Source organism: Exophiala viscosa (genome assembly GCF_022695815.1).
Source record: "Exophiala viscosa unplaced genomic scaffold EDD37scaffold_6, whole genome shotgun sequence".
In the NCBI taxonomy this organism is placed as follows: domain Eukaryota; kingdom Fungi; phylum Ascomycota; class Eurotiomycetes; order Chaetothyriales; family Herpotrichiellaceae; genus Exophiala; species Exophiala viscosa.
In genome coordinates, this window is record NW_026944358.1 from 904,374 (window position 1) to 929,837 (window position 25,464).

Genomic DNA, 25,464 nt, shown 5'->3' on the forward strand with positions numbered 1-25,464 from the left:
CGCGAGTTTGGAATACCAACGTCTTGCTCAGCGGGCGCATCATAACCCATTTTTGCCGGCCTTTTGGGGAACCGAGATGAAATTGCACGACTTGCATGAACTCCTTTTGGACATGCGGGAACAGCTGTTTCCAGCAAGATGCGACAATGCTACCCAGGTACGGGCTATTTCACCGCCCTTGTCGTGCGGTACACATGCTGTATGGGAGATATTTGCAGCTTGGCAATCTGCGGTGCTCGATGCAGCAAAGTGAAGTGAAGCATCACTACCTCACGCGGTATGGGAAAAGAAAACAAAGGCATCTGCGACTTTTGCCTGCGACCTTTCTTTGCCAGGAGCGTCTCTTCCAAATCCGCGAGCTTGTTCCCTGCCTTTCCTTGTCCACACAACAGCAAGATCACCACAATGGACACCAAAGATCAGAAGAGCGCGGGCGTCCCTGCCCCTGAGACGGAAGCCTTGTGCGGGTCGATTGAAAGACAGACTGCCTCTCCATCACCAAATACAAGTGACGCTGCTTCGTCACCTTCATCGCCCTCTTCTATCGCACGAAGTGCTTTAGACCTCATGGAAAGTCAAGCAACTGCTCGGAGCACTGCCCCTCTCCCGCCTGCCAGCTCCATCACAAATACCAACGGCCCTGAGGCTCAGGACGGCAACTCATCATCTCCTCCATCGCATCAACCTCCCCAGACTGTGCCCTCCACTTCCTCAACATCAAGTGAGCGTTGCGAGCGTTGCATACTTCAGCGAAAGAAGTGCGACGGCGTAAAACCTGCTTGTGGCAATTGTGCCAGTAGCAAAACACTCAGAAACAGCTGTGTCTATCCGCCTGGAAGACCATCACGCAGACAGCTCGCCGAGATGAAGAAGAACAACCAAGCAGGCCACAATGGCGCAAGCGGTCATCAAGATCCCAACAGCGGCAACAACAATGGTGGCACAAATTCCTCAGCGAGCCCGAACAACACCACGCCTCTTGCACCTCCACAGCCTCCTCAAGTTCACCAGCGACCAGCCGCACGACAGCCAACAGGTTCAGCATTGGTGACTCCTCAACAGCCGCCCTCACAGATGCCGACAATACGCCCTTCAGTCCTACATGCGCCAGGTCCTCAATTGCAGAACCAACGAAGCATTTGCAGCGAGCCGCCACCTCGTTGGCAGCCAATCGACGGCAGTGCGCAAGCTGGTGGACAAAGCCGCTCCTCCGCACGCCGCCCGATAACAACAACCCAGGCACCATCACCATTCACTGCGTACGGCAGCATTGGACGAGGGCAAGACGTCTACCTCCGTCCGCGACTGTTCGGAGACAATGATGGACCTGCGTCGAGCGCCATTGCCAGGCAGCAGAGCAACGGACACGCTCCTGCATTCGAGACGACGGGCGGCCAGATTCAGACGGGACAGTATCCAACACGTTTTCCAGATCTGAACTGGGGCGCGCATCATATCTATCTTGCTGACGGCAGCCTCAACCCAAGTCCACCTCACGGGGCTTCCACAACTCCAACGGTGCTGGGCAGGACAACACCGCTGGTAGCTGGGTCGTTGGCTAGGACACTCGAGCGACGCCCAGCCCAACCACCACGAGAGGAGGAGAATGCTGGAAACGAGCGTCAAGAAGATGATGGAGCAAGCCACGGTACGGGGCAGGAGGAGGAGGACGACAACGACGACGAAGAGTGGATTGACATGAACGCAGTAGCTGAGTAGTGTGCGCAAGGTCCCTTCGTGGTTTTGACTGAGGAAGGTGGGGCATTGCACAGCACATGTCGATACTGAGAGTACATGGTTGGGAAGCAGCGGTCGACGAGGTGACTCCCAGTCTCGAGAGGTTCTGCAGGGCGTTAGCTTTTTATGGAGTTCTGGACTGTTTGATTGCTCGGAAAAGTGATATGATTTTGTCTTCGAGGACAGCAGGCTCTGGGCCAAAAATACTGTCAATTGGGTTCTGTCAAGGATGACAGAGCAGGCTCTGGGCTAGGAAGAATATTCATCGAAAAGTATTATCATTACCACCCATACTTGCTTCCAGCCTCCTTTTTGTTCCTCTTTCCTGTAGCGAAGCTCTCTTCCAGGGCATCTTTCTGGCCTGTCGCTGCACTGACGAGCTGCTTCAAGCTGTGCTTGCCAGGGGCAATGGACCGGACGGGATTGTGCTGTATTTGTTCTCCAGTTGCGCGCAGTGCTTCATTCGCCGCATATTCTTCGTCTGTGTTGAAGTTGACTACGTTCATCGCCGTGCCTCCAGGTCGTCCGTTACGACCGAATAGCTGCCTTCTTTCTGCCTTGGACAGATTCAGGTCGGATGCAATGGTGTCGAGTGACTGCGCCTGATTGCTGGTCGACACTGCATGGCCCTGGCTGCCAAAAGCCGCAGAATAGTCTTCGTCGCCAATTGGGTCGTCTAGAACCTCCACGATTTCGTCTTCCTCGTCTTCAAGCGGAAGTGGAATGTGCGGCTCTGGATCACTGCTCAGCCCGAAAAGACTGACTTTCTTTGGCGCAGGCGCAGGCTCGGGCTGGTCCGTTGTGTCTGTCTTTATTGTAGTTGACGAAGCCAGTACTGGAACATCTGAAGGCTTTGAGGCGATGGCCTTGGATGGATCCGTTTTGCGCTTCGGTTTCTTGTTGTTGCGTGCCACAGACAGAGGTTTGAACATGAATGGGTTGCCCTTCAAGGGGACTTCTGCCGTACTGCTTCCAGTGACATCCGTCTTCTTGGGCACTGCAGGTATAGTATCATCCTCTTTATTTCCATCCTGTCGGCCTGATCCAGCGTCTTGCTCTGCGAATAAATGCCGCAGTTCGGCATCTCCCTCACGACTGAACCCTGGTTCTGCGCCCGTCTTTAGACTAAAGACTTTTCTGGCTGCGGGCTTCGCTGATGACTTCGCGTCTGCGTCCCGTTTTGGCGCAGGCAACATACTGTTGAAGCCACTGAAGGCGCCTGCGCCAACGCGCGGTCTCTTGGGCGCTGGTTCTCCATCGTCATCTCCGTTCGTAGGAGAACCGTTCAACTTGACTTGTATCTTTCTTGGATTTGCCTTGTTGACCGTGAAATTTCTATTGGTGGCCGCGGCTTGAGGTTTCGGTGCAACGGCCTTCGTCTGAGGCGTCTCGTCGTCTGAGCCTTCCGAGTCAGAATAGGTGACGAGTGACATGATTGACTAGGTTTCCGGCAAAGGCAGGCTGACGTCGAAATGATAAACCCTGACGTCGAAGTGTTGAAGATGTTGCGGAGTAAAAATGTAAGAAGTCGGGCTGCATCTCCGAAAATTGCTGCGTTATTGCGGAGGGCTGTAAACTGCGGATATGCGGGTAGCCCAAACATAAGAGCAAACGGCCAGACGCCAGGCCCCCTTCCCACTTCCAACATCTGTATCACGTCTCTTCACGTCAAAGGGCTCCCGGCTTTGGTACCATGATTGCCTTCCGGGTTGGCCTGAGAACGGCCTCAAGGGCGACCTTCAGGACGACCTCCAACACCACACGGTCTCGTCCCTTCTCAAACACCCCGCTCAAACAAGCCCGGCGATATCGTCCTTTCGATAGCCCTCCACAATACCCCAGAATCACAGCCGAGGCGGCGGATGGCGGCGCCCAGCAGCAGAAATGGAGCAGAATTGCTCCGGTCTACAGAGCTCAATATATCTGGAGAAACTATCGAGGAGTGGTTATGACCATCGGTGCGGGCGGCGTTGTCTTCTACGTGTACAATCTGGAGAAAGTACCGGTTACAAATCGTCGACGATTCAACATCTTCTCCCCTGAGGCCGAAAAGGAAGTTGCAGGATCGTCAAATGAGTACAAACAGCAGCTCGAAGAATACAGGGGCAAAATCCTGCCTCCAAACCACCAAAAGGTCAAGATTGTCACCCGTGTGGTCAACCGACTATTACCCACAACCGGTGGTCTGGCCGGCGATGACTGGGAAATCAATGTTATTGATGCGCCAGAGATACAGAACGCCTTCGTCATGCCTGGAGGCAAGGTCTTCGTGTTCACGGGAATATTAGCAATCTGCCAGAACGAAGACGGTGTAGCCACTGTTCTCGGCCACGAGATCGCTCATAACGTTGCCCACCACGTCGCGGAGCGGATATCGGGCCAAATATGGGCATATGCTTTCGCATTCGGCGTTTCCCTTTTCTTCGACTGGAGTGGAGGCCTCTCAAACCAGATCGCGCAACTCCTTCTTTCTCTGCCCAACTCAAGGACTCAAGAGGAAGAAGCCGACCACATCGGCCTGTTGATGATGGCAGAAGCCTGTTACGATCCCCGACAAGCAGTCGCCTTCTGGGAGAGGATGGCCAAGGCCGAGAAAGTCACTCAGCTGGAATTCCTCTCCACCCATCCCAGCACATACAACCGTATCGACCATATCAAACAATGGCTACCACAAGCTCTGGACAGGTACAATGAAAAAGACTGTAGCATAACGAGCCAGTATGCGAAGGACTTTACAGGAGCTCTAGGGCGACAAATCCAGGAGGCACCAGACGAGTTTGCAGCTGAGTTCAACTCGGTTACATCAAGTCTCATGCAGACCATCCGACCTTTCTATACGAACCTAGCCGTCACAACAGCCAGATTTATGAATATCTTGCCAAGTCCCGCAGATGCGACCTCTGGCAGAAAGGCAGGCTAGCACGAATTTCGGTCATGGTGTGTCTCTGGAGCTGTCCTGACATACTTGTACAACTATCTCTTGCCTTATCACCTGGCCTTTATGACTTATTGACGACACGACAAAACCAAACAAGAACCCTCTCAGATCATCTTTCAAAACCGCTCTCTCCAAAGGCCTTATGTCACGTCGAATATGCAGGTTTATACCAGCATCACTTGGGCTTACCTCGGATCAATTAAACCCTAACACTCATCACTCACCTGAGACTACTCCCGATGTATTGGGCGTTGAGTTCACCAAGGCCCTGGTATTGAGTATTCTCCGGCCAGCCTCAGCTCACTCATCCCGTTTCTTGCCGTGCAAGTCCAGCTTCACGCCTCGACCTAGAAACCCTTCCGAGGATCTTTTTGAATCTAAGCATAAATTGCTGAAGAAAACCTCTCTTTCACCGCTCCGGGTGGGAGGACTCTTACTTTCACCTGCCATAGTATCATAGTGCACAGCGCATGAAAAGACGTAGTAATTCATGTATACTAGATCAGCACGAAGACTGATCCTATTAACAGGGGTATCTCATTCCCATTCTCAATCCCTTTCCTTCTCCTCCTTATCAGAAAAGCAAAGCCAGTACGAAACTCTCGACGGTTCCTTGCTCTACCCATTCACACCCACAGGCGGACTGGGCCCCGGACTCGTCTCGGTCTCGATCTTCGTCCTCAACATTTTGACATATGTACTCTGGCTATTCGGACTGGCACTCAGCACGTTGAAAAGATACCGCAACTCTTGACTATCAGACCAATTACAATTGGCAATTGTCAAAGCATCCATCAAGGTGTAAGTCACTTCAAACAACTTCTCAAAGATGCCCATTCCGTGTACGAGGATTGCATCTGTCGAAACGTCGTTAAGAGCCACGCACAAATCTTTGGCGATCGCAATGGGATATGTGGACAGGAAAATCGGATCTGACGCCGCGTAGCTGATCAGGCCTTGCCTCATAGATGCTTGCCAGAATATCAGACGGAGCCATTGATGTGTGATGAGGACGTCGGCTTTCTGGACGTCCGTCATGGCGAAGTGCTCAAACGACGTCTCATTGAGCGAGTGCTGCAACGCGGCAATGTTATCGATCGGTTCGTCTGCAGAGGACAGATCGCCGGTCGATGTACTCCATAGGCGTACGAATTTCTCGTCGAGAATTGAGAAGAGATTAGCCAAAGCTGAGAACCCGGCCAGAATGATGCCGTCCTGTTCGTCAAAGTACTCTGTCGAAAGGCGTGGTAAACGAGTAATTTGTGTCGCTTTGTTGCGGAGGATAGCCAGACCACGTTCGGTGATGAAGAGCAGGGCAAAGGTACGTCGTGAACAGATCGACTGTATCTCGTCCATGCCGTTGTACGTGGATTCGAGGTGGAGGCCTTGTTCTAGAGCCATACCAATGGCTTCTCGAATGTAGAAATGATGCGCTCGGGGCTTCTTCAGCTCGAAGAGGGCTACGCAGATATGGTAGCTCGCTTGTATGGACAAAAGCGTCGTATTCTCGGCCCAGTCATGCAGGCTCCGTAGAAGAAAGCATAGTTCGATGAACTGCTTTCCTAGCTGCCACTTTTTGTCCATGGTCAAATCCGACTGTGGTGCTGCATGGAGAACAGTGGTTGCGCAGAGCGATAAGACCAAGATTTTCTCTTCGTTCGACAACTCTTCAGGCTGTGAAATGCGGGCCATGAATGTGCTTTCGTGAATGATTGGACGTATGGAGTACAAATGTCTAAAATACTGACGAATGCACTGGGACATCAGCAATGCAGAAAGCCCAAACTCACTGGCCAGGCTCTGTATTTGTGTTTCTGTCGGCAGACTACCAGAGTCGCTCCGGTAGAGAAGTCTGGGTCCAAGGAACGGCTTAGGTGAACTTGTCGATGCTGGAGATGGTGCGGCGCTTGTAAGCACGGCGTCTATTGATGCGGGCTTCGTGAGAGGGGTCGATGTTCTTGATGGCGAATGCGGACTCGACCTGGGTGGGGGGTGCATTGCCTCTAGAGATAGGTGCGCTTCAGGAAAGATTTGGTTCGCCAGGTCGCTGATCGTCATGTACCCAGTGGGCGATACTGGTGCTTGAAATTGTAGAAGCTCAGACGGTGGCATCTGCCATGATGCAGGGAACTGGATGCCTGCTTGAGCAAACGCTGTGTGAGCGATAGGCTCAAATACGGTCCCATTCTGCAGGTTTGGCACGGATCGTGGCACATTCGAGGGGTCTGACGTTGGACCGAAAGTGTCGCCAAAGTTCGAACTCGTTGGCGAGGATAACGGAGATGTCAGGTTTGATGCCAGAGGACTGTCGCCGGTCATTGCCCTCTCCAATGCTGGCATGTGATGCTGTAGCTGTGATAGATCAAAGGACGGGAGAGTCGAGTCTTGAGAGGAAGTCTGGCGACTTTCGTCTCTCAACTTTGCAATCACCGAGCCTGATCCTCTTTTCGGGCCTCTCTTTTTGCGAACAATCTCCCTCGTACATCTTAAACCAGCCGACACGCATCTATCGCAAGGCTCGGTCTTGGAGCATCGGACTTTCCTCCTGCGACAGGCATCGCAGGGTAGGAGGGAGTCAGGCGTCGCTGGTAAGGCAGCATGAGGTTCGGAGGACTCGGCCATTCGGGTATGGGAGGACGAGTGGAGCAAGACGGTTGTGAAACATAGATATGTGTGGTCTCCTTCAGCACCTGTATTCCCAAAACATGCGATCGTCGCTGGGCATTGAGTCGCAGAAGCTGAAAGAGAGTGATCAAGAATCAAGGCTAGCACTCATGTCCATGCTGGCGAGATGCGGGGTCGATGATCGTGAGGCAATACAGTAGTGAGAGAACGGTTTGCCTCAATTTGGGTTGGGAGGTTCAAGTTTTGCGACTCCTAGTCATGTAGAGCAGAGGAGACCGAGTTCGTGTTCGTTGGGCATCTAGAAGCACATGTTGGTCGTGTGAGAGAAACAAAAGGCGACATGATGATCAAGACGATCGCAGGCTTTCAAAAGCCGAAGGTGGATGCGGGCGGCACGATGGATGCAAGTTCGGTTGGATGGATGGGAAAAGCTGAGAAAAAGCTGGGGAAAGCTAGTGTTGTGGTAGGCACCTGTCAACGCCCTAAAAGGCAGGAATAGGCAGCTTGCCAATAACCGGCGTTAGGGGACCCATAAGGTATCTCAGGCCGCTGCAAGATCCCTTAGAAGGGCTGATCTTAGGACATACCCGCTTTTGTTGAAGAAAAAAATATCCAAAAGACTTGAACTAACTACTACAGGACCTACCAGTGCCTTTCTACCAGGTAGACTGTAGTCATTGACACCATGCTGTCTTCCAAATGCCCTCCCTAATACCAAATTTCTACCTTCTCAAAGGTCTTGACAACATTCTTCTCTTCCTCCTGAACATCACGTTTCCCGCCTGAGACTTTGTCATTCGACTCGACCAACTCATCATGGTCTGTGTCGAAGCAACGACCATCAAAGGCCAGCTTGTCGTCGCAAAGGGGATACATATGTCTAGTCTCCATGTCGCAGTAAAGCTTTTCTTCCAAGCTGACAAAGTCAGGGCCAATCGCAGACTTGTCGGCGCAGAGTCGTGCAGCGCTATTACCCTTGCGCCCACTCTTGATCAATTGGGTTCGGAAATCAGTACAGTCCGCACAGTCCGTTGCAATGCTCTCGGAATCCCTTTTCACGGGTAGTGTTGCTGCCATCATGAACGGCGCCATGCACAAGTCCTGGACGTTCGTGATAGGGGTTGATGCTTCAATTCTCTCCTCATCCATCACGGTAAGATCAAACATCAATCCCGGCACCTTGATGCCGTTCGAGCCGTGACGATCAACCCAGACACATGCACTGTCGGGTGTCGCGACACTGTCTTTCGATTCGTAGTTGTCTATATGACAGACCTTTGCCAGATTCCCGGACAGAGCCATTTCACCGTCAGGCGTGTTGACAATGACGCCCGCGACACAGATGGGGTTCGTGCCCGAGTTGGTGACGTAGAAGGATTTCAGGCCGTTGTCGAACGGACCAAAGTCGTACGAGGGATTGGTTTTGTTGATGACGATCTTAGGGGATTCCAGAATGTTGCCGTCAGTCCCATAAGCGCCGTACAGGGCAGCCCCAGCAAGTGTCGCATCCTCCCACGATCCCATGCCGTTGATGATGGTAACCACTCTGCCGTCGACGGACCTCCTAGTCATCTTGGTGTAGGAAAGATCATGGCAACCATATTTGTCCAAGGCGCAAACGATGCCAAAAGCTGCCTGTATTCCGGGTTAGTCATGATGATGTCTTTGCGCGAAAGAGGTGACCTACACCAGCGATGGGAGGGAGGAGAATAGCCGGGAATACCAGGAGTGCACCCATGGCTTGTTGCTGTTGTGGTGGTTTGTCCTACAAGGAAATCTCTGAAAAGTTGCAAAAGTTGAGAAATCAGAAAGGAAGAAGTCTTGTGAAAACAGTAGATGAGAGGTAGGCGATCGCGCAGTTATAGTGAACAGGAAGCCAGCTTCTTACCCAGGCAGACCTCACGATCTGTTCACTGTGACACATACCTGTAGCCGTACCGCAAAAGGGAACAAGTCATTCTTCGTGCCGGCAGTAGGCGCCGAGGTTTTCTTCGGTTCAACCGGAGCATGACCTCAAGCACTAGCCAGAGCGTAGACGTTGGCGTCAGCGCCTTGGTAGGGGAAAGATGATAGGGTGTTCCATAAGGAAAGAAGTTTGTGAAGTCTTAAGTCCTATGCCAGATATGTTTACCAGACGCCGAGACGGCAGATCGTCGGCACAGAGTCATGTTGTTGTTGCTCTTTTTTGCGAACCACATCTTTACTGCAAATCATTGCCCATGCAGGCTGGAATTGGCCTTGGTTGGACGTTTTCATGATCAATCGCGTGCTCTCATGCTCCAAGCTGACACTAGTCTGCAAGATGAACGACAGCCTTTGACTGCAGTGTGTTGCGGTTTCGTGTCTGCTTGGACCTCTGTTCGCACCGAGTTTGCTTTGGAATCTGGTGACTTACAAGTGGCTTGCCGTCGCAGTATCTTTCGTAACTATACAGGGAGAGAGAATCGCTAGTCGAGAGATGCACATTGCGAAAGGACTCTTCGAAATTGGGGACTGAAATGATGCGAACTGTGCCTTACCTATCATACCACGAGGCTACCTGGTAGGTAAATCGACGAGGCTACGGTACATTCACAAGGAAAGCCTCCTCCTTGGCACTCACTCATTCACTAAGAGGGAAAATGCCTGGTTTATGTTTTATATTCCTCAAAAACTGCTTCAACGCTGACCTGTCTAGTCCGCTCACCGCTCTTATCACAGCCATACACCGAGTTGGCAGAGTTGGTTGAAGGCCAGCTCAAGCAGGTGTTTCCCTCGTGACAGACTACAACCTAACGCTGGCGAAACTCGACAACGGGCGTTCGGAAAAATCCCTGCCAGAGACCATGGTTGGCGCTGTGCAGGCGGGGGTTTCGCTGCCTGGACTTCAAGGACTGATCACCCTTGGGTTCCAGAGCAAGTCGTTTTTTTGCCCTTTCGGATCTTGTTCGACCCTGGATCTATAAGACTTTTTTGTATACTTGGGTGACTGTTTTCGCAAGGCGGCGAGGTGGTCTGACTGTGGGAGGTGTGGCACAATATCGACCTTGGCAGAAAAGGTGGTTGCTACGGCCTCACTTTATGGAATCTTCTCACAGCGACGAGAAAGCATGTTTCTGTTGTCTCTGCTCTCAATATAGGAACATGCATGCACCACTATTCGTTCCGACCACTGGACGGCCTCAACATGGCAATGCCAGGCTCAACCTCTATATCGTCATCGGGAACATTATACTCGATTATGTCCACAACCTCCCAGCCGTTACGCAGGTACAGCTTTGATGCTACAGGTCGCGAAAAGAGCCATGAAACAACATTCTCACGATCGGCAACCTCGATGCCCCAGTCAAGGAGCTTCTGTCCGATCCCTTGGCGCTGATAAGATGGATGGACAATCAATCGGTGCAAATCTGGAAAGGTCAGTATGAGAAGTCCAAGATGATATAATGATGAGCTATTGGTAAGCAGGGACTCACACAAATGTCTTTGGTCTCCGATGTTTGTAGAGTATGAACTGAACAGCTTGCGACCGCTGTCCTCCCAGGGGTTCGAAGCGGGCGATTTGTGCGTCGACACCACGTTCGAAACCGCGTCTTCTGAGGGACTGACTGTGGCATGACCTTGGCTCATCGTATCTGCAACAGCAACACCCGATATGCTTGGTTCGGATGGTGCAGAACTGTCGCTCTTTTGCACGGTGCTGGAGGCAGCAAATTTCGGTATCTCAGCGTACCCCAATTTCCACTGCGCGAGACCCACGATGATCTCTTCAGCATCTGAGTCTTGCCCACCACTACCAGATTCCGGCACAAGGACGGCTTTGAATAGGTGACACCATCCTCTCGTGTCTCGCAACGCATTCGTCAATTTTTGTACAGTATCTTCATACAAGCCCGGAGGATTGTAACGCTCCGCAAATCTATGCAAGGAGTCCGGTCTCAAGGCGATATCTGATAGTCGAGCAAGTGCCGGAATGTCAGACTCGGAGGTGACGCGCTTAATCGTGTAGTTGACCGTGTTTGGAGGTGGTACTGATGAAGAGATAGGTGCCGCTTCTGCTGTTGGCGCCATCACGTCCACGATACTTTTTTGATACTCAGGATGGAAGACCCAAAGTATGATGTGTACGGGAACTCATCTATCGGTATTAGAGATATTACATCTGCCTCGCACATTACGTCGTGAATGATATACCAAGGTAGGTATCTGAATTATGACTCTTATGGTACTGTAGGCACCATGTTAACTAAGTAAAGCTCGGTCATGTCCGAATCGCCGTTTCTCCGTTACCACCTCATACCTGGCCTCCTGCATTCATTCTGCCAACGTGTTTCCAGGCAACATCGAGAACGACAGGAATATACGGCCTGAGACTGGAAGCCTGAGTAGTTCATTGACTGCCATATCGAGGAACAAAAGCCAGAAATCTGGCCGTAGGAGAACAAGCTCGCAGACTCCACCTTCAGCCTGTCAGACCCTCCTCATCCACCAAGCAACAGTGTCGAGTTCTGATGCTCCGACCAACCCCATCTATGGCTCAATCAGCACAAATCCATCACTTCCAACCCGTGCAGCCTCATCAAACGCCTTCTGCCACTTCTCAAGTTTGTACTTCCCTTCACATCGCGTACCAAACGGCTTGATCCCATCCTCTTGATACAACCTCACCACACCCGTCTCAACCAGCCTAATCATAGCCTTCACATCCTCCCGCTCAAACATCCACTTGCCTTTGACCGTCAAATTCCAATGCATAATCCTCTCATGCGGCAGTCCAATATCTCCCTGGATTCCACCCATCAAACACACTCTCCCGCTCTTCTTCAGCGCCATAACACCGGCCTTCAAATGTCCTGATCCCGACGCCGCAGGCGGACTCACATCAAAGAACACATCGACCCCAGCACCACCGGTAACACCCTTCAACGCCTGTAGATCCTCCTCCCAAACCCCCGTCAACCCAACACACTCGATTCTCTTTCCTTTTTCACCCTCCGCCTCTTTGACTTGTCTCAAAACCTCCCCATTCCGTCCCATAGCAATGACCCTTCCAGCCCCCAATTCAAGCGCAACATGCACAGCCGCACTTCCAAACCCGCCCGTCGCAGGACTCACAATCACCGTCTCCCCAGGTCGAACATCCACACACCCGGGCCCCAACCCACCATAACTCACCAGCATTTTAGAAATGTACATGAGATCCTCTATCCGGTACCCCAACGCTTTGGTCTTAGTCTCGTCAACGACGTGACAATTCTCCAGTGGCCAACGCACGTACTCTGCGAACGCCCCGTCGCGCCACACATCTTTCATGAGCTTCTTACTCGCAGGTGTGAAACCGTCGATAATCGCAGACAGGAAAGTACTACCGGCTTGACCGCCGATGTCGTCACGCGCGCTGATCGTGATGTCCAGAAGACACAAGTCGCCGACCTTAAGGGACACTGCGTCGGGACCTAAAGCCACGACACGCCCGATGGCGCTGGATCCGAGGGTTAATGGGACAGGGTAGGGATATTGGCGCTTGCCGTTGTAAATATCGCCTGCGTAGTTAAGCACCATGGCCTTTTCGACTTTGAGCACAGCTGACCCGAGCGTGGGCTGCGGTGTCGGGACGGTCTGCACGGTTGGTGGTTCAGCGTAGACATCCTGCCGGAGCGCTTTGTGGAATGATGGGAGTGACAACATGGTCGTTACCTTTGAACACGGTGAATACTCAAGAGGGAATACCTGCTCTTCGTACGAGGATATTGAGAGGATGCCAAGTGGGGTGCAGATGATGATGAGACGTTCACGTTGGTTAGCAGACGAAGGTAGAGCACTTATATACGTGCACCGATCACTCTTACCGTCATACAGCCCATGCCAAAGTTCATGCACCTCATATGTTATCTCCGGGGTGTTGCAAACCAAAATGCAACACACCGTGAAGCTAGCGATCATAACAACAACCCGGACAGATATAAGATGCAGATCTAACCATATACCAAGGAAAGGGTTTAGCGTCAACTACTTAGCAGGTGTTAGCGCCGATTCGACCAAGCCCCGTTAAATCCGCCAATCAAGGTACACTCATGCGAATGTACTTTATAGCGGGACAACAGTCCTGCCGAGGGTCAGGGATCAACCTTGCAAAGTCATGAAATAGAAGATAGTGTGATGGAGTGATATGACTTCGCTGGCTATACTTCCTATGGCAGCTGGCAGGATGCCCGAGGTATATGCACACCCACGTGGGACACCCAGTACGTACATAACATCTAGCTGATGATGGTCTGTCGTCCCAAACACAAGCACACACCTGCTTCTCAACGACTCTCTCACTGCAAGTCCTTGCGGACTGAACATCAAGCCTGTCCCAGCCTCGCTCGAGTCCTCGTCTGTATACGCTTCTCGCTTGTGCCAACAAACAGTCGCGCACTGTCCGGTCTACAGTTCTCAGCAGATGTCTGATTCTGTTCCTGTAGACTGTTACTGTCCGTCTCATCCGTTGTCGGGCCAGTAGGTAGCGACCCTACAAGGCTCATTCTCAAGGTCCGCTTTGGCGCCGGGGTCCCGTTGACCGTGCCGGCATTCAACTTCCTCAACCTCCGCACCTTTCTGACGACTTGCAGCTTCTCTTCTGAACCCACCACTTGAGACTGTCGCGCAGGCTCTTGACTGCTGTCTTCCACCGCCCCTTCAGCTGCGGCCCGTGGCTCGTCCTGGTCGTCCTGCTCTGGCATATCTTCCTCCGGAGGACTTCCGTCCTGATATCGGGCAATAGTTGCATCCCAGTTAACTTGCTTCGATCTCTTCTTCCGTTTCTTCAGCTCTGGAGACTTTACCTCGGGCTCCAGTGCTTTCGCATTCGCCTCAGCGTGTAATTGCATGAGTTTGATCGAGACCGCGACCGAATCACCCTTGTTACGTTTCGTGTTGGTCCGGGTAGCAATCGCCAAAGATTGGACTTCTTTTTGCATTGCAATGAATTCAGTGCCGTTCAGGCGTTTCAGTGATATCGTGTTTGGTAAGCTTGTCACGGGCTTCTGCGGTCGAGGTAGCCTGGTAACAAGACGGGAGCTTCGTCTAGGGGAAGACATATCGGCTACTGGTTCAGTGTCTGGCTGGAGCGACGTTAAATCTTCGTCGAATGAAGTCATCAAAGCATTATTGTTGGCATCCTCGACATGTGAAATGGCCCGACCCTCAGACATCACCTCGGCCGTTTGCATCTCTTCGTTTGACGACGCCAGATTCTGGGTCGGCGCTTGTTGCCTTGCCGCCTTCTGTGCTCGAGCACGGGACAGGAAATCGTGAAGATAGGCAGTGTCATCCTCGTTCGCCAAGGTAACGGGTTGGTCGTGTGCTTGATCAGTGGCCGACTCATTGGGCTCTGTCACGGTATCTTGGCCAATGTGTGAAATCGTCGACTGAAGAGTAGTTTTGGTGAATGCATCTGAGGCGGCAATGGATGCGTTACTGACGATATTGGTGGAGGAAAGAGTTTCAGTGGACTCTGGGTGAATGTGACAATCTTCACTTTGGCTGAGATAGTCTGAGACAATCGGCGAAGCGCATTCCTCACTGCCCTCGTCTTCCAAATCATGTTCGGGTCCCAGTATTCCGTCTGTCGTCTCCGGGTCTCCTGCACTACGTCCCAATGGTGAAGGAGCAGGGTCTTCGTCTTCACTCGTTCTGTCCGCGTATTCGTTTGATTGACCACAATCTTCACCACTGTCTAGACCATCATTGACCACGGTAAAGCCGGAGACCTTCCGTTTCGGACTGACGGCGCTGGTCGCGTCCTCCCACTTCGACGGAACGTAGTTACTGTTTTCTTTGTCCTCGTCCTCATCAAACTGACTGACTCTCAATCTCTTGACAGGTCTGGCGTTGAGTGTTGTATTGCCCTTTCTCCACGTGTCATCATGATGTATTGTGACCTCGCCCAGTGGCACCCGTTTCCAGATCTTCTGCGCATCGTTCCTAGGGACGTAAGGTGTGGCCGGGCGCCGCTCCCATGCTCGTGGTAGAGACTTGACGCGCTGAGGAGTAAACGTGTAACGCTTTAGTGTACTCCCGCCCTGATCGTCTCTACCTCGTATAGAACTTGCGATGCTGTTCGTGGGACTCGAAGATGGGAGGAACGGAATTGCAGTCTCCAGAGGTTGCTGCTCACGTGTCGGTGTGGTGGCAGCCACTGAGTGCGCCATGGCCGGACCGCAACGGCGCAGTCGTCGGTCTGGCTGCGATGATAAATACTACCGAACCATTGATAGGCTGTTGAGGAATGAATGGTTCGTCGAAAGATATCAAGAGCACCGCTGGTGATTTCGTGCGAAAAAGCGGCGAATTGGGTGCGGAAAGAGGTGCAGACATGATGCGACGCGCAGTGTACAAGTAAATTGGGTGAAGTGTTTATGTTCCCAATGCGGCTAGGGGAGCCTTGGAGAGCATCAGACGCCAACCCAAGGCAAGACACCCCCACCACCAGCGTGTTGATCTGTGAGATTGGAAACTAGAAAATTCATTTTCAGGTAAAAAGAGATCTCTTCATGTATTGCTGCACCTCTCAAGGACTGCGTGACGTCTGGTCGTCTGGCATATCGACTCTATGCTTTCATCAATCATATACAGAACATAAACCCAGTAAACGTTTCCCTTTGACGCTTTTCGTCCTCCCTTCAAGTCCAATTAATCCAGCCAGTCGAACAGCCATAACCGTCCGACCAACAATCTCTGCACAAAGATGGACGTTCCCAAACCAGGATAAATCGCTCAAACATAAACATCTTGGTGTACAAAGCTTTTTGTGTACATGACTCATTTCCTCCAGCCGTCTCATGTGTTTTCCCAAACGCCCATGGTATGCAGGAATTGCCCAACCCCGTGGCAAGTATATCCCAAAACCCGCGTGCTATGCACAAATAATGATGCTAAGGACAGTGGTGAAAGTAAAAATTGTTCAGTTGCACGTTTCAATTGCGGTGCAGAGGCACAAATTCGGCCATTCCCATGGGACCTCGAGGGTAACCTGTGGGTGGCGCGCTCTGTGGTGCCATGGTGACAGGACTGTCATTGACGAAATTGGTGTAGTCCCACGAAGGCATGCGGCTGACTGGTGCCGTCATGGGTTGAGTCACCATTGGCATCGTTCCGCGAGGAGGTGGTACCATCTGGTAGACGTACTGACCATTGGCATCATATGCAGGAGCATACTCAGGCATCTGAAGCTGTAACTCAGGAACAGGTGGTGGTTGCGGCATCGAAATCTGCCCACGCATCGCTCCCGGAATCTGCTGAAAGTATGTCATTTCACCGTGGCCATGGTATGGCGCACCAGTGTTGGCGATATACTCTTGATGCGGCGACGCTGCGTATTGATACTCCGACATCATGTCTCCGTGGGAGAACACCGAAGAGACTGGAGTGAGAAGTGAGGAAGCAGTCGACGAATAGCTCGCAGAGTACTTGGAGATGATCTTCTTCAAGGCGGTCGAAAGGATCTTCCATGGAAACACCTTGACGTCCTTTTCGATGTTGCGAGGCTTTGGGTGAGGAAAGCCCATGATGACCTTGAAGAACTCCTCGCTCTCAGTCTTGGCCTTGGATACTGTCATTGGTCGGAACCCCTCGAGGTTGCGACGAATACGATTTTTCTCCTCGACGGTGAACCTAACACCAACCAGAGCTTCGAGCAGGTAAATGGTGTCAACCGAGGTAACGTAAAACTCGTTTCTCTCCTTCCACCAAATACAGGAAATGCAAATGCTGCTGGGCTGACGGTCTTGAGGCGCGACTGGACCGAACTCAGCGGTAATGCAGCTGTTGGATTGGTTACGTCGGAACTCGACAAGGCGTCGGCGTGTCTCTTTCTCGTCCTTGGTCCAATTGTCTTTCATGCTGTCAAGATCGCCCTTGAGTTTGAGGCTCGCTTTCAAGGGATGAATGGCATACGGGTTGAAGTTCTGAGGTTGGGCCATAGCCATGGTTGAACAGACTCCTGGTGGGGTCTGTTGGATGGTAGAAGTCCGAACCAGCTTCGGTATCGATGATTTGAGTGGGGAAGTGGTGTGTGGACGGGGAATTGGTGTCATTGGTGCTGCCGGACTTTGCTCACTCTTCACCGTGGTGAACGATGGGCTAAAGGCTGGCGTGTGTGGAGATGGTGCAGCCAGTGACACCGCCGACGCTGTCGAAGTCGAGTAATGATGACCAGAGGGTCTTGGTGACGGCATCTGACCGGCATATGCTGGAAGACCAGTGCTGCCAGTAGGAGTCGGCACGAACGGCGAGTAAGGCGAAGTCCGGCCGCTAAGATCATAATAGTCGCCGTTGGGATCTTGCACTTGGAATTGAGTGAGTGCCGCTTTCTTTTGTGCCGGGGCAGCATCATATCCATCAAGACTCGATACCTTACGCTTCAAGGACTTTGGCGGGACGCTGCTTGCTGATGAAACCCGTTGATGTGGCACGTGGAAGGCCTTGTGATCTTGAGCTTCCATGAAGGTCGGTTTGCGTTCTTCAAAGTTTCTCTCCTGGTAGACATTGCCTGGAACATAAGAAAAGTCTACGCTTTGCGCATGTCCAGGCTGGAGAAGCGGATGATGATCGTACGGTGTCTGAGGATAAGAACCGAAGAACATCGGATTGGGCACGGCAGAGGCGGTCTGGAAGTCTGAGGGAAAGTTAGCCAGGACGTTCTGCATTGCGCGTTCGGCAAGAAACATACCGATGACCCCTGGCTGTCCCATCTTCTCATAGCCAGACATGGAGAAGAGCTGACCAGGCTTGGCCCCAAGGCCGTCCTGGAATTGGTTTGCAAAGTGCTCTCCGACGTAGACCGAAGGGTCGTAAGAGTCGTCGACTATGAGAGGAGTTTGGAAGTCTGCGAAGGACTGAGATTGGTGTCAGTATTTGAATCAACCTGAAGTTCTGAAAGACCCTTTCCTCGCATACCACTTCGGCAATGGCTAAAACAAGGTCAGGATGTGTAAATTGGACTTACTTGAAAACGTTCGTAAGTAATGGACGCCAGATTGACGGTATTGTGGGGAGGTTAAGTTTGCAAAAAAGACCGAAGAAAGGACAAAGCGAATGACTGGTTGCTAAGCGAGTGTGGGTTGACGAGGAAATGGTTCCTCAAATCAGAGCGAGCGACTTTGGGACAGTGTTATCGAGATTCGGATGGAGAGACCGTTGGTGTCGTGGTTCTCCTGATGAGCATTCGATGGATTGAGAGTAGTGTTTGAGCTGGTGAGTACTGCCCCCCTGCGCGTCTTGGACGTGTTAGTGAGAGGCTGACTGAATGCGACAAGGAAGCGTTCTAAGTTGCGATGGATTTCGATCCAGACTAGAGACTTTGATGCGGTTTCCAGAAAAGGAATCGAATTCGGAAGGCTGAGGCAGGCTCAATTTCGAGAACAAAGAAAGCCGGTCCGATGGAACGAACTATACCAAATGATCAGCGAACTATCCCCAGGCAAGTTTGAGACTTGATATGGAGGTTCGTACCTTTGCAATGGTGGCCCGATTTCTAAGGCGAGGTGATGTGTGAGTTGTTGGGATATTCCAAATGGTGTAGGATGCCCAAGTGAAGTCGGTATTCCACGACTGAGACACACTGTTATTCCGGACTGTCAGCAAGATATCTCCATGGGCATTCACAGCAGTGAAAGCAAGGACTTGCAAATTTGATTTGCACTGCAAGGAGGGTTGTGGGCTAATGATTTTCGTGAAGGGCGGTACCGAAAATCCAGCACTGGTAACGAATGAAGCCAGGGGACCAGAATTGTACGCACCCAAGGGTATGGATTCGGATTTGGACCGGATCCCAATGTGACCAAATTAGATTCCTTTCTCTTCTTTCGACGTCTGATCAACGATATCCCAGACAGGTATTCACCAGGCTAAGGGCAACGAGCCGCGTTCAAATGTTTCCGAGTAAATTTCAGAATCACGCAGTGAATATTGTTTGAATGCAACCGTGAACAGCGTCGAGTAGGTTGTGGGAGGTTATTCCCAAAGCCAGTTGAAGCGAGTGTCTTTCACTATCGGCGGCACGATTCGGAAGGGCGGATGGTTGGAGGACGGGTGTGGCAGGTAGATAATTTTCGATGGCTAGGCTTTTCAGCGAATGTGTCGAAACCGATGAACTTGAGCGACTGAATGTTCAACGACCGATAGACAAAGGCGTGAAAAGCGAGTGTGGTGGTTTTCTTAACGAAAGTATGGTCTGCGAACAGAGCCAGAAAAAAGTCGAAGCAAGTGAGTTGTAAGAGGAGGTGGAGCGGGAATGGAAAGAGGACCAGCCGAGGAGAGGGGACCAAATGGCTATATCGGCCTCGACCAGCACGAACGTGTGAGAGGAGGAGGATGGCAGTGTTCAATCAGGTCACGCAGGAAATGCTGCTACTGGCTTGCCGTGGTCTCCTCCCATGATGAGGCAAGCTTAGTGGCAGTGAGCGACTAGCGGGCTAAATCGAGTAAAGGCGAATGGGAGGTGGATTTGTTCGTGTTCGAGGGTGAGAAGCCGAAGGACGCTGAGCGAAGGGGGGTGGATGGATGCCGATGGATGGACTCTGGTGGTTCGATGATGGCAGAATCAGAGGGGAAAAATAGAAAGCGGGGCCCTTAGAGCCCTTGACAGCGCTTGTGAGTGGTTTGACTCGCAACCCTCCAGGCTTCTGTCCTGCGGCATGCGTTTCCTTGTGCCCATGGTGGTTTTTTCACTCTGAGCCTGCCGCCACAACATTCATTCGGATGCACAACCACCCAGAAACCGCGGCTGCTGTCTCGTTACTCGTACATGCTTTACGCTCAATTCATCGCTACAGCGTTGTATTCACTACTTCTATTATGGGAGCCTTCTTCTCAGCTCCTTCTTCTTCTTGTCACGAGCTGCTGCTGCACAGCCAAGCTGCCACCACATTCTCCTCCTCAATTCTCCTTTTCTTCCCGATATGTACAATGAAATGAGCCAGCCAGAAGGGAAGGGAGAGGCGGTTTGCGAGGTGCATAAAATTCCAGCCAACCCAGATCAGCGGCAGCGGGCGGCAAGGCCAAAAGTGGGATCTTTTTCTCACTCTGGCCTCTGACTTGTGCAGAGAGGCGTTACGAATCGATGACAGCTGGACCAACAGAGGAAGCAGATCCACAAGAGACGAAGGCGTGGCACCCAAAAGCAACGAAAGCCCAAAGGAAATCATCACTAATCGGGCATGGCCACAACTGGCACAGCCGCAGAAACGGCAAAACGAGGGAAAAACGGAACAAGGGTTGTCGGTCTTCTCCCTGAAGCCTGCAGCGATCGGATGCCTTCAGGTGAGGTCATCACCGACCAGGAAGCACGTCCTATCACTCCCTATCGCTGCCCGTGTGCCTGGAATGGCTTAAGGTCAACCCACTGGCCTCGGTGATCCATCAAGGCCATGTTACGGCCTCCTTCCCCTACGCTAGCCTTGACCACTTGACCGGGGCCTGCCTGCTTGTCCCCGCGCTCCATTGCTAAGTATAGCCGCCAATCGTGCAACCGAAGAGCTAAGCTCGACTTCTTTTTTGCCTCCCTCAAAGGCGACACGCTTCCACTGTCACTACTGTCGACTTTCGAAACGTTAACGAGGGCACCGTTCCTTCGAGATGCAGATGCCAACATTTAGCCGTCAACATGGTCGCGAAGGGGATCGTCGAACATCACTTGTGACACGTTTGGGTCTCCACCGCGAAAAGGTCTGTACACATCATCCCAACAGCTCCATCTGGCATATGTTTGTTTTTTCTCTTTGCAAACGTGTCGCGAACAATTCGCCTCCTTACGCATACATGAAAGTCTATTGTCATCCCGGAGAATACTGCGCGATCACAATCGGTAATGAAAGCTTGTTAGATTGATTCGCCACCTTTTAACATATCACAGCCACAACGCGGAAGAAAATTCGACATTGCTTCTTGCTTGCTGCTGTCGATCCGGCACTCTATTTTGGTGTTGTTCATTTTCGAGTGACTATGACAAGCTCGTGACAAAATGCTGTCCCTGCCGATCTCATGCACCTCCTGCATCGAGTCTGGACCTCATAGATTGAATATTTTTGTACTTTGTGCTCACTGTTCAGTCCTTGGAAACATGTCGCTATCAGACTTGGGCTTGGAGCCGCACATGAAGCTAAGATCTCTGCATGACCTCAAAGCCATGGTTGTTTGGGTGAGGCGCTAAAATTTTGACAATGGTCTAAGTCTGGGGAACAATTCAGCCACCTGCAGCGGTACATCTCAAGTCTTCTACTATGATGCATATGCCAGGGGCACGGGGAATGGCGGCGGCGATGCTCCGGCGCATTATTCTTCTCGACTGCACTCGCTGTGGGAAAGAGTCTTGGATACAGTTCCTCGGATAAATGCTGTTTTGCCCATTTGACCGAAGCAACAAAATTCTTACGAAGTACGGAGTTATCCACTTCTCTTCTGGCCCCTGCTTGAGGTTCATGATGCCAGCATATCTTTTGATTTCTCCTGCATATCAGGCCTTTCATCATCCTCCGGCTGATCCCGAAGACCCTTTTGAATGGCTTGCGATCCTGACCATAATTTCACTTGACCAGGCCAAAAGTTGCTTTCTACATGATACGTCGCTACAGATGACTTCGTCGAACTAGCGGCAGGTATATGTTACTCCAGGAAGTAAGCGGAGCTGTACTGACATTCTCCGTTTCTCGTTAGGGCATGCGCTGTCAGTATTGAAAGAACCCAACGACTTCGCATTGGATTGTTCTCTCATGGACAGACTCTATCCGACACGTAACAGTTGTACCCCTCAAGGCCCATAAATCGAAGGGCAAGCACGTTGTTGAGGCTGTGAAATTTACAATACGCCCTTGTGGTTGGATGAAACCCCTGGGCTGCTTTCTATTTTTGCCCTTGATCCCTGGCCGGCTCGGTTAAATGCAGGCTATATCTCAAAGATACGCCGATTAAGGAAGTACTTGGTTATGGCTTCACAACTCTTCAGGGACCGTCTGAGCACAATGGCCAAGTGGACCTGGCTGATACGTGCAAGCGAATTGAGCACCACGTCAATGGTCGTGATGATACGCCCGCGTCCTCGGTTCAGGCCCGGACTTCGATCGACTTCTTGATAGCCTCGCTACTGTTTGTTGTGCGACTCGAGGCTTGAGAAAGGTTCCTGTGCTCATCCACCGCTGAACTACTTGTCCACTTTTAGCATCACAGGCATCTAGACTCCTGACTTACTCACAAAAGATCAGCGTTCCTATTTTGATGTCTCCAGGACGACTCGCAATGCTTGTTGACGATCGACCTGTGGAAGGCACCTCGCGCAAGCGCTCCCCTTGACATGCGAAGCTCAAGGTTGGCCTCACATAATTTGTGGACGATCATCCATACAATCTGTGAGAACCAAGTCTGTGTGCCTCGTCCTCCCCAAAGCGGATCATCCCACTGCACCTTTGCGCTGTCATTGAAGGCTGGTTCGAGTGCATAAGGCCTGTCAAATGCAGTTGCGATTCGAATTGTCAAGGCACCGAACATGGCAGAGATTCTAGCCAGTCATCCCGCCAAGCCGTGTTCACGAAGGGAAACGCTGCACAAAGGTGTCCCAAACGAGGCCTCAAACCACAAAGTCGGTGTCCCAATTGTGACGGACATTCCTTGTTTTGGTGTTGCATAGCCGCTTCATCCTTGTCTTTCCGCCTGCCTACAGCACTCAGGTGACACCTCAATGCTGTGCTGTAGTACAGCAGGTGTTCCAAAGCGCGGACCTACAAGGAGACACAGTACCCTCTCCTTGGATCGCGGGAGTGCACACAATGGAGCCCCACCCTGGGCCTGTTCGCCGTGCGGGATTCTGGACTTGCACTCGAGAATAGTATGATCATGCGACAACGATGATGATCACTTTCACTTTCATGGGATCCAGCATGATGTGGAGGACAAACTGAGATTTTTGGCATATGCCAATGATGAATACAATGATCCGTGCCCAACAAGGTTTGTGAGGCCGAAGGGCATGACATGTTACAGTGATTCGGTATGTTTCTGCCAACGGCGCAGAGAAGAGAAACCCGTGAATGTCCACAGAAAAGTCGCAAATTCGCGTTGTTCCGAGCTCGTCGAAAGCTCACAAGGTCGAAAGACCTAAAACCGCGCACTCAAATCAGAAAGGTCACTAGCATTGACGACCAAAACCCGCAATGAGCAAATATGAAAGGCAACGTGGCATTTTGCTGGTCCTATGAATAAACAATATTCACAACTTACTGCTTGAGCCGCCTTCTTTGGAAATGTCAATGACCAATTTGCCAAACTGCGTAGCCTTCTTCATGTCCTCGAATAGACCATTGATGGCGTCCAAGTCGAAGCCCTGAACGACACGCGACACCGCAGGCTTGGCCTTTTTGCTCTTGATGAAGTCGACCATGTCTTTGAACTCCTTCCTCGATCCCATGGTAGAGCCCTTGACCTCGATGTTCTTCAGGACCGCCTGCATCAAGAACGGCATCTTGGGTCCGACCGTCATTCCGTAGACGGCGATGATGCCACCAGCCTTCAGCAGATTAGTTTGATATGGCTTGCATGGACAGGGGAACCACGTACCTTGAGCAACTTGGCGCCCTTCTCCACGACGTCTCCGCCCGCGCCGTCCACAATGGCGTCGAGCTGCTTGTTGTCCTCAGGCAGCAAAGCCAACAATTTCTTCTCCCACGCTTCTTCTTTGTAGTTGATTCCACCCTTGGCCCCGAGTTTGATGGCCTTTTGGATCTTCTCTTCACTTCCACTGCTAACGTAGACGTTGGCTCCGGCGGCACGAGCAAATTCAAGAGCCATCAATGCTACACCGCCGCCAATGCCAGTGATCAGGATATTCTTGCCGGGCTTGAGATTGTGCTCGCCGCATTTGCTAACGACAGCGCGCCATGCTGTGAGCCCGGTCAAGGGCAGGGCAGCCGCTTCCACGCTGGAGAGATGCTCTGGTGCTTCCTCGACTTCGGACTCGTCGATGACCATGTACTCCTGCAAGGTGCCGGTGGGGTTCGTCTTGGTGCCGCCGAGGATCCTGTAGCCGGATTTGTCTTCGGGCCCGTCGGGACTGTCTTTCCAGCCCGTGCCGGGGTTTACGATGACTCGCTTGCCTTTCCAAGAGGAGTCGGCGTCACTGCCAGTGGCGACGACCGTGCCACATCCATCCGCTAGAAGAGGTACGCCGAATGTCGTGCCTGGGTATAGATGCTGTCGGATGAAGAGATCGCGGTGGTTTAGTGCCGCGGCCTGGATCTTGATCAAAAGCTCTCTGGCTTTGGGCATGGGCTTGGGGACCTCATCTAGAGATAGAGGGTAGTAGACATGGCCGGGCTTGCCGTCAATCTTGGAGATGGAGATCGCCTTAGGCATTGTGCTTCGTGAATGACGGACGAACGAAGCTGCGTAATATCGTTCTCTTGATCCTAGAACAAAGTCTATGTTCAGGCTCACTCTAATAGCAGATAGTGGCCTTCCGGTTATACTTGACCGTCCTGCAGTGATGTAGAGATTGTCTGCTTACAAATTGAGCCTCGGTGATATCTCGAAGGCTTTATATCCTTCGGTGTCCTATGGAGTTCCAGGATATGCTCAACGTCAACAGGATGGTGATCTTTTATGCGGAGTGCCTGAAGACGAATCAATGCACTCGGAGAAGATACCGCCATATCGACCGCTGGACCGAGGTTATCAAGATCTGCGGGGTATGCGAAAATGCGTCACCGTATCAATCATACTGCAAATTATAGAGCATGTGAGGTGAGGTCAGCGTCGAAGGGGTTATCACTTATAGGTGATCCTTTCATCTCCCACCGTAAGCATACATAAAATCTCCTTATTCCTGTCCGAGAGCCTGCTTAGAGCTGCAGATGACCATCACCACCGGCGGGCTTTGGGTTGCTTCTTAGACTGGTGCATCGTATTGCACGGATGATGCGCCTCAATCAAGAAGCCGAGTGTCCTTCTCAAGGCGCGCCTAGGATCCTTCGCACACCGAAGAAGTAAGGCGATTGGGACTCCGGAAAACTCCAGCCCCAAGTAGCTGCTACGTCAGCGAAAAGGAGAAGTCGCAATGGCAGCAATGCCACAACTCTCTGTCCACGCAGTCCAAGCCGCTCCAGAAAAGGAGGTGGATCTCGCCTATCTTCCCTGTGACTCGCTGGCAGCGAGAT

General features: G+C 51.8%; 10 protein-coding genes across 10 annotated transcripts; 2 read left to right on the forward strand and 8 right to left on the reverse strand.

The window, feature by feature from the left end:
• On the forward strand, positions 1-1,868 carry EDD37DRAFT_434516 (uncharacterized protein). Its single transcript, XM_062812712.1, has one exon. It carries the CDS (start codon positions 280-282, stop codon positions 1,717-1,719), a length of 1,440 nt encoding a protein of 479 aa, XP_062669599.1. The 5' UTR covers positions 1-279; the 3' UTR covers positions 1,720-1,868.
• EDD37DRAFT_434515 (mitotic checkpoint regulator, MAD2B-interacting-domain-containing protein) lies at positions 1,869-3,332 on the reverse strand. Its single transcript, XM_062812711.1, has one exon. It carries the CDS (start codon positions 3,168-3,170, stop codon positions 2,019-2,021), a length of 1,152 nt encoding a protein of 383 aa, XP_062669600.1. The 5' UTR covers positions 3,171-3,332; the 3' UTR covers positions 1,869-2,018.
• A 1-nt stretch (position 3,333) lies between these two features.
• On the forward strand, positions 3,334-4,737 carry EDD37DRAFT_434485 (peptidase family M48-domain-containing protein). The gene has a single exon (XM_062812710.1). The coding sequence runs from the start codon at positions 3,431-3,433 to the stop codon at positions 4,655-4,657; it is 1,227 nt and encodes a 408-aa protein (XP_062669601.1). The 5' UTR covers positions 3,334-3,430; the 3' UTR covers positions 4,658-4,737.
• Positions 4,738-5,187: 450 nt separating this feature from the next.
• On the reverse strand, positions 5,188-7,704 carry EDD37DRAFT_632252 (uncharacterized protein). The gene has a single exon (XM_062816711.1). The coding sequence runs from the start codon at positions 7,295-7,297 to the stop codon at positions 5,294-5,296; it is 2,004 nt and encodes a 667-aa protein (XP_062669602.1). The 5' UTR covers positions 7,298-7,704; the 3' UTR covers positions 5,188-5,293.
• A 183-nt stretch (positions 7,705-7,887) lies between these two features.
• EDD37DRAFT_632253 (uncharacterized protein) lies at positions 7,888-8,988 on the reverse strand. Its single transcript, XM_062816712.1, has one exon. The coding sequence runs from the start codon at positions 8,870-8,872 to the stop codon at positions 8,009-8,011; it is 864 nt and encodes a 287-aa protein (XP_062669603.1). The 5' UTR covers positions 8,873-8,988; the 3' UTR covers positions 7,888-8,008.
• A 1,002-nt stretch (positions 8,989-9,990) lies between these two features.
• EDD37DRAFT_681937 (acyl-CoA N-acyltransferase) lies at positions 9,991-11,350 on the reverse strand (the record flags this gene model as incomplete). The annotated part of the gene is made up of 2 exons (XM_062819777.1): positions 9,991-10,689; positions 10,756-11,350. The coding sequence occupies 2 exons, from the start codon at positions 11,348-11,350 to the stop codon at positions 10,436-10,438; spliced, it is 849 nt and encodes a 282-aa protein (XP_062669604.1). The 3' UTR covers positions 9,991-10,435.
• A 184-nt stretch (positions 11,351-11,534) lies between these two features.
• On the reverse strand, positions 11,535-13,347 carry EDD37DRAFT_632257 (alcohol dehydrogenase). Its single transcript, XM_062816713.1, has one exon. It carries the CDS (start codon positions 13,220-13,222, stop codon positions 11,810-11,812), a length of 1,413 nt encoding a protein of 470 aa, XP_062669605.1. The 5' UTR covers positions 13,223-13,347; the 3' UTR covers positions 11,535-11,809.
• Positions 13,348-13,429: 82 nt separating this feature from the next.
• Positions 13,430-15,758, reverse strand: EDD37DRAFT_632258 (uncharacterized protein). Its single transcript, XM_062816714.1, has one exon. It carries the CDS (start codon positions 15,472-15,474, stop codon positions 13,627-13,629), a length of 1,848 nt encoding a protein of 615 aa, XP_062669606.1. The 5' UTR covers positions 15,475-15,758; the 3' UTR covers positions 13,430-13,626.
• A 99-nt stretch (positions 15,759-15,857) lies between these two features.
• On the reverse strand, positions 15,858-18,533 carry EDD37DRAFT_434766 (uncharacterized protein). Its single transcript, XM_062812715.1, has one exon. It carries the CDS (start codon positions 18,031-18,033, stop codon positions 16,240-16,242), a length of 1,794 nt encoding a protein of 597 aa, XP_062669607.1. The 5' UTR covers positions 18,034-18,533; the 3' UTR covers positions 15,858-16,239.
• Positions 18,534-23,522: 4,989 nt separating this feature from the next.
• EDD37DRAFT_658199 (alcohol dehydrogenase) lies at positions 23,523-24,664 on the reverse strand (the record flags this gene model as incomplete). The annotated part of the gene is made up of 2 exons (XM_062818955.1): positions 23,523-23,819; positions 23,870-24,664. 2 exons carry the CDS (start codon positions 24,662-24,664, stop codon positions 23,523-23,525), a joined length of 1,092 nt encoding a protein of 363 aa, XP_062669608.1.
• Positions 24,665-25,464: the final 800 nt, after the last annotated feature.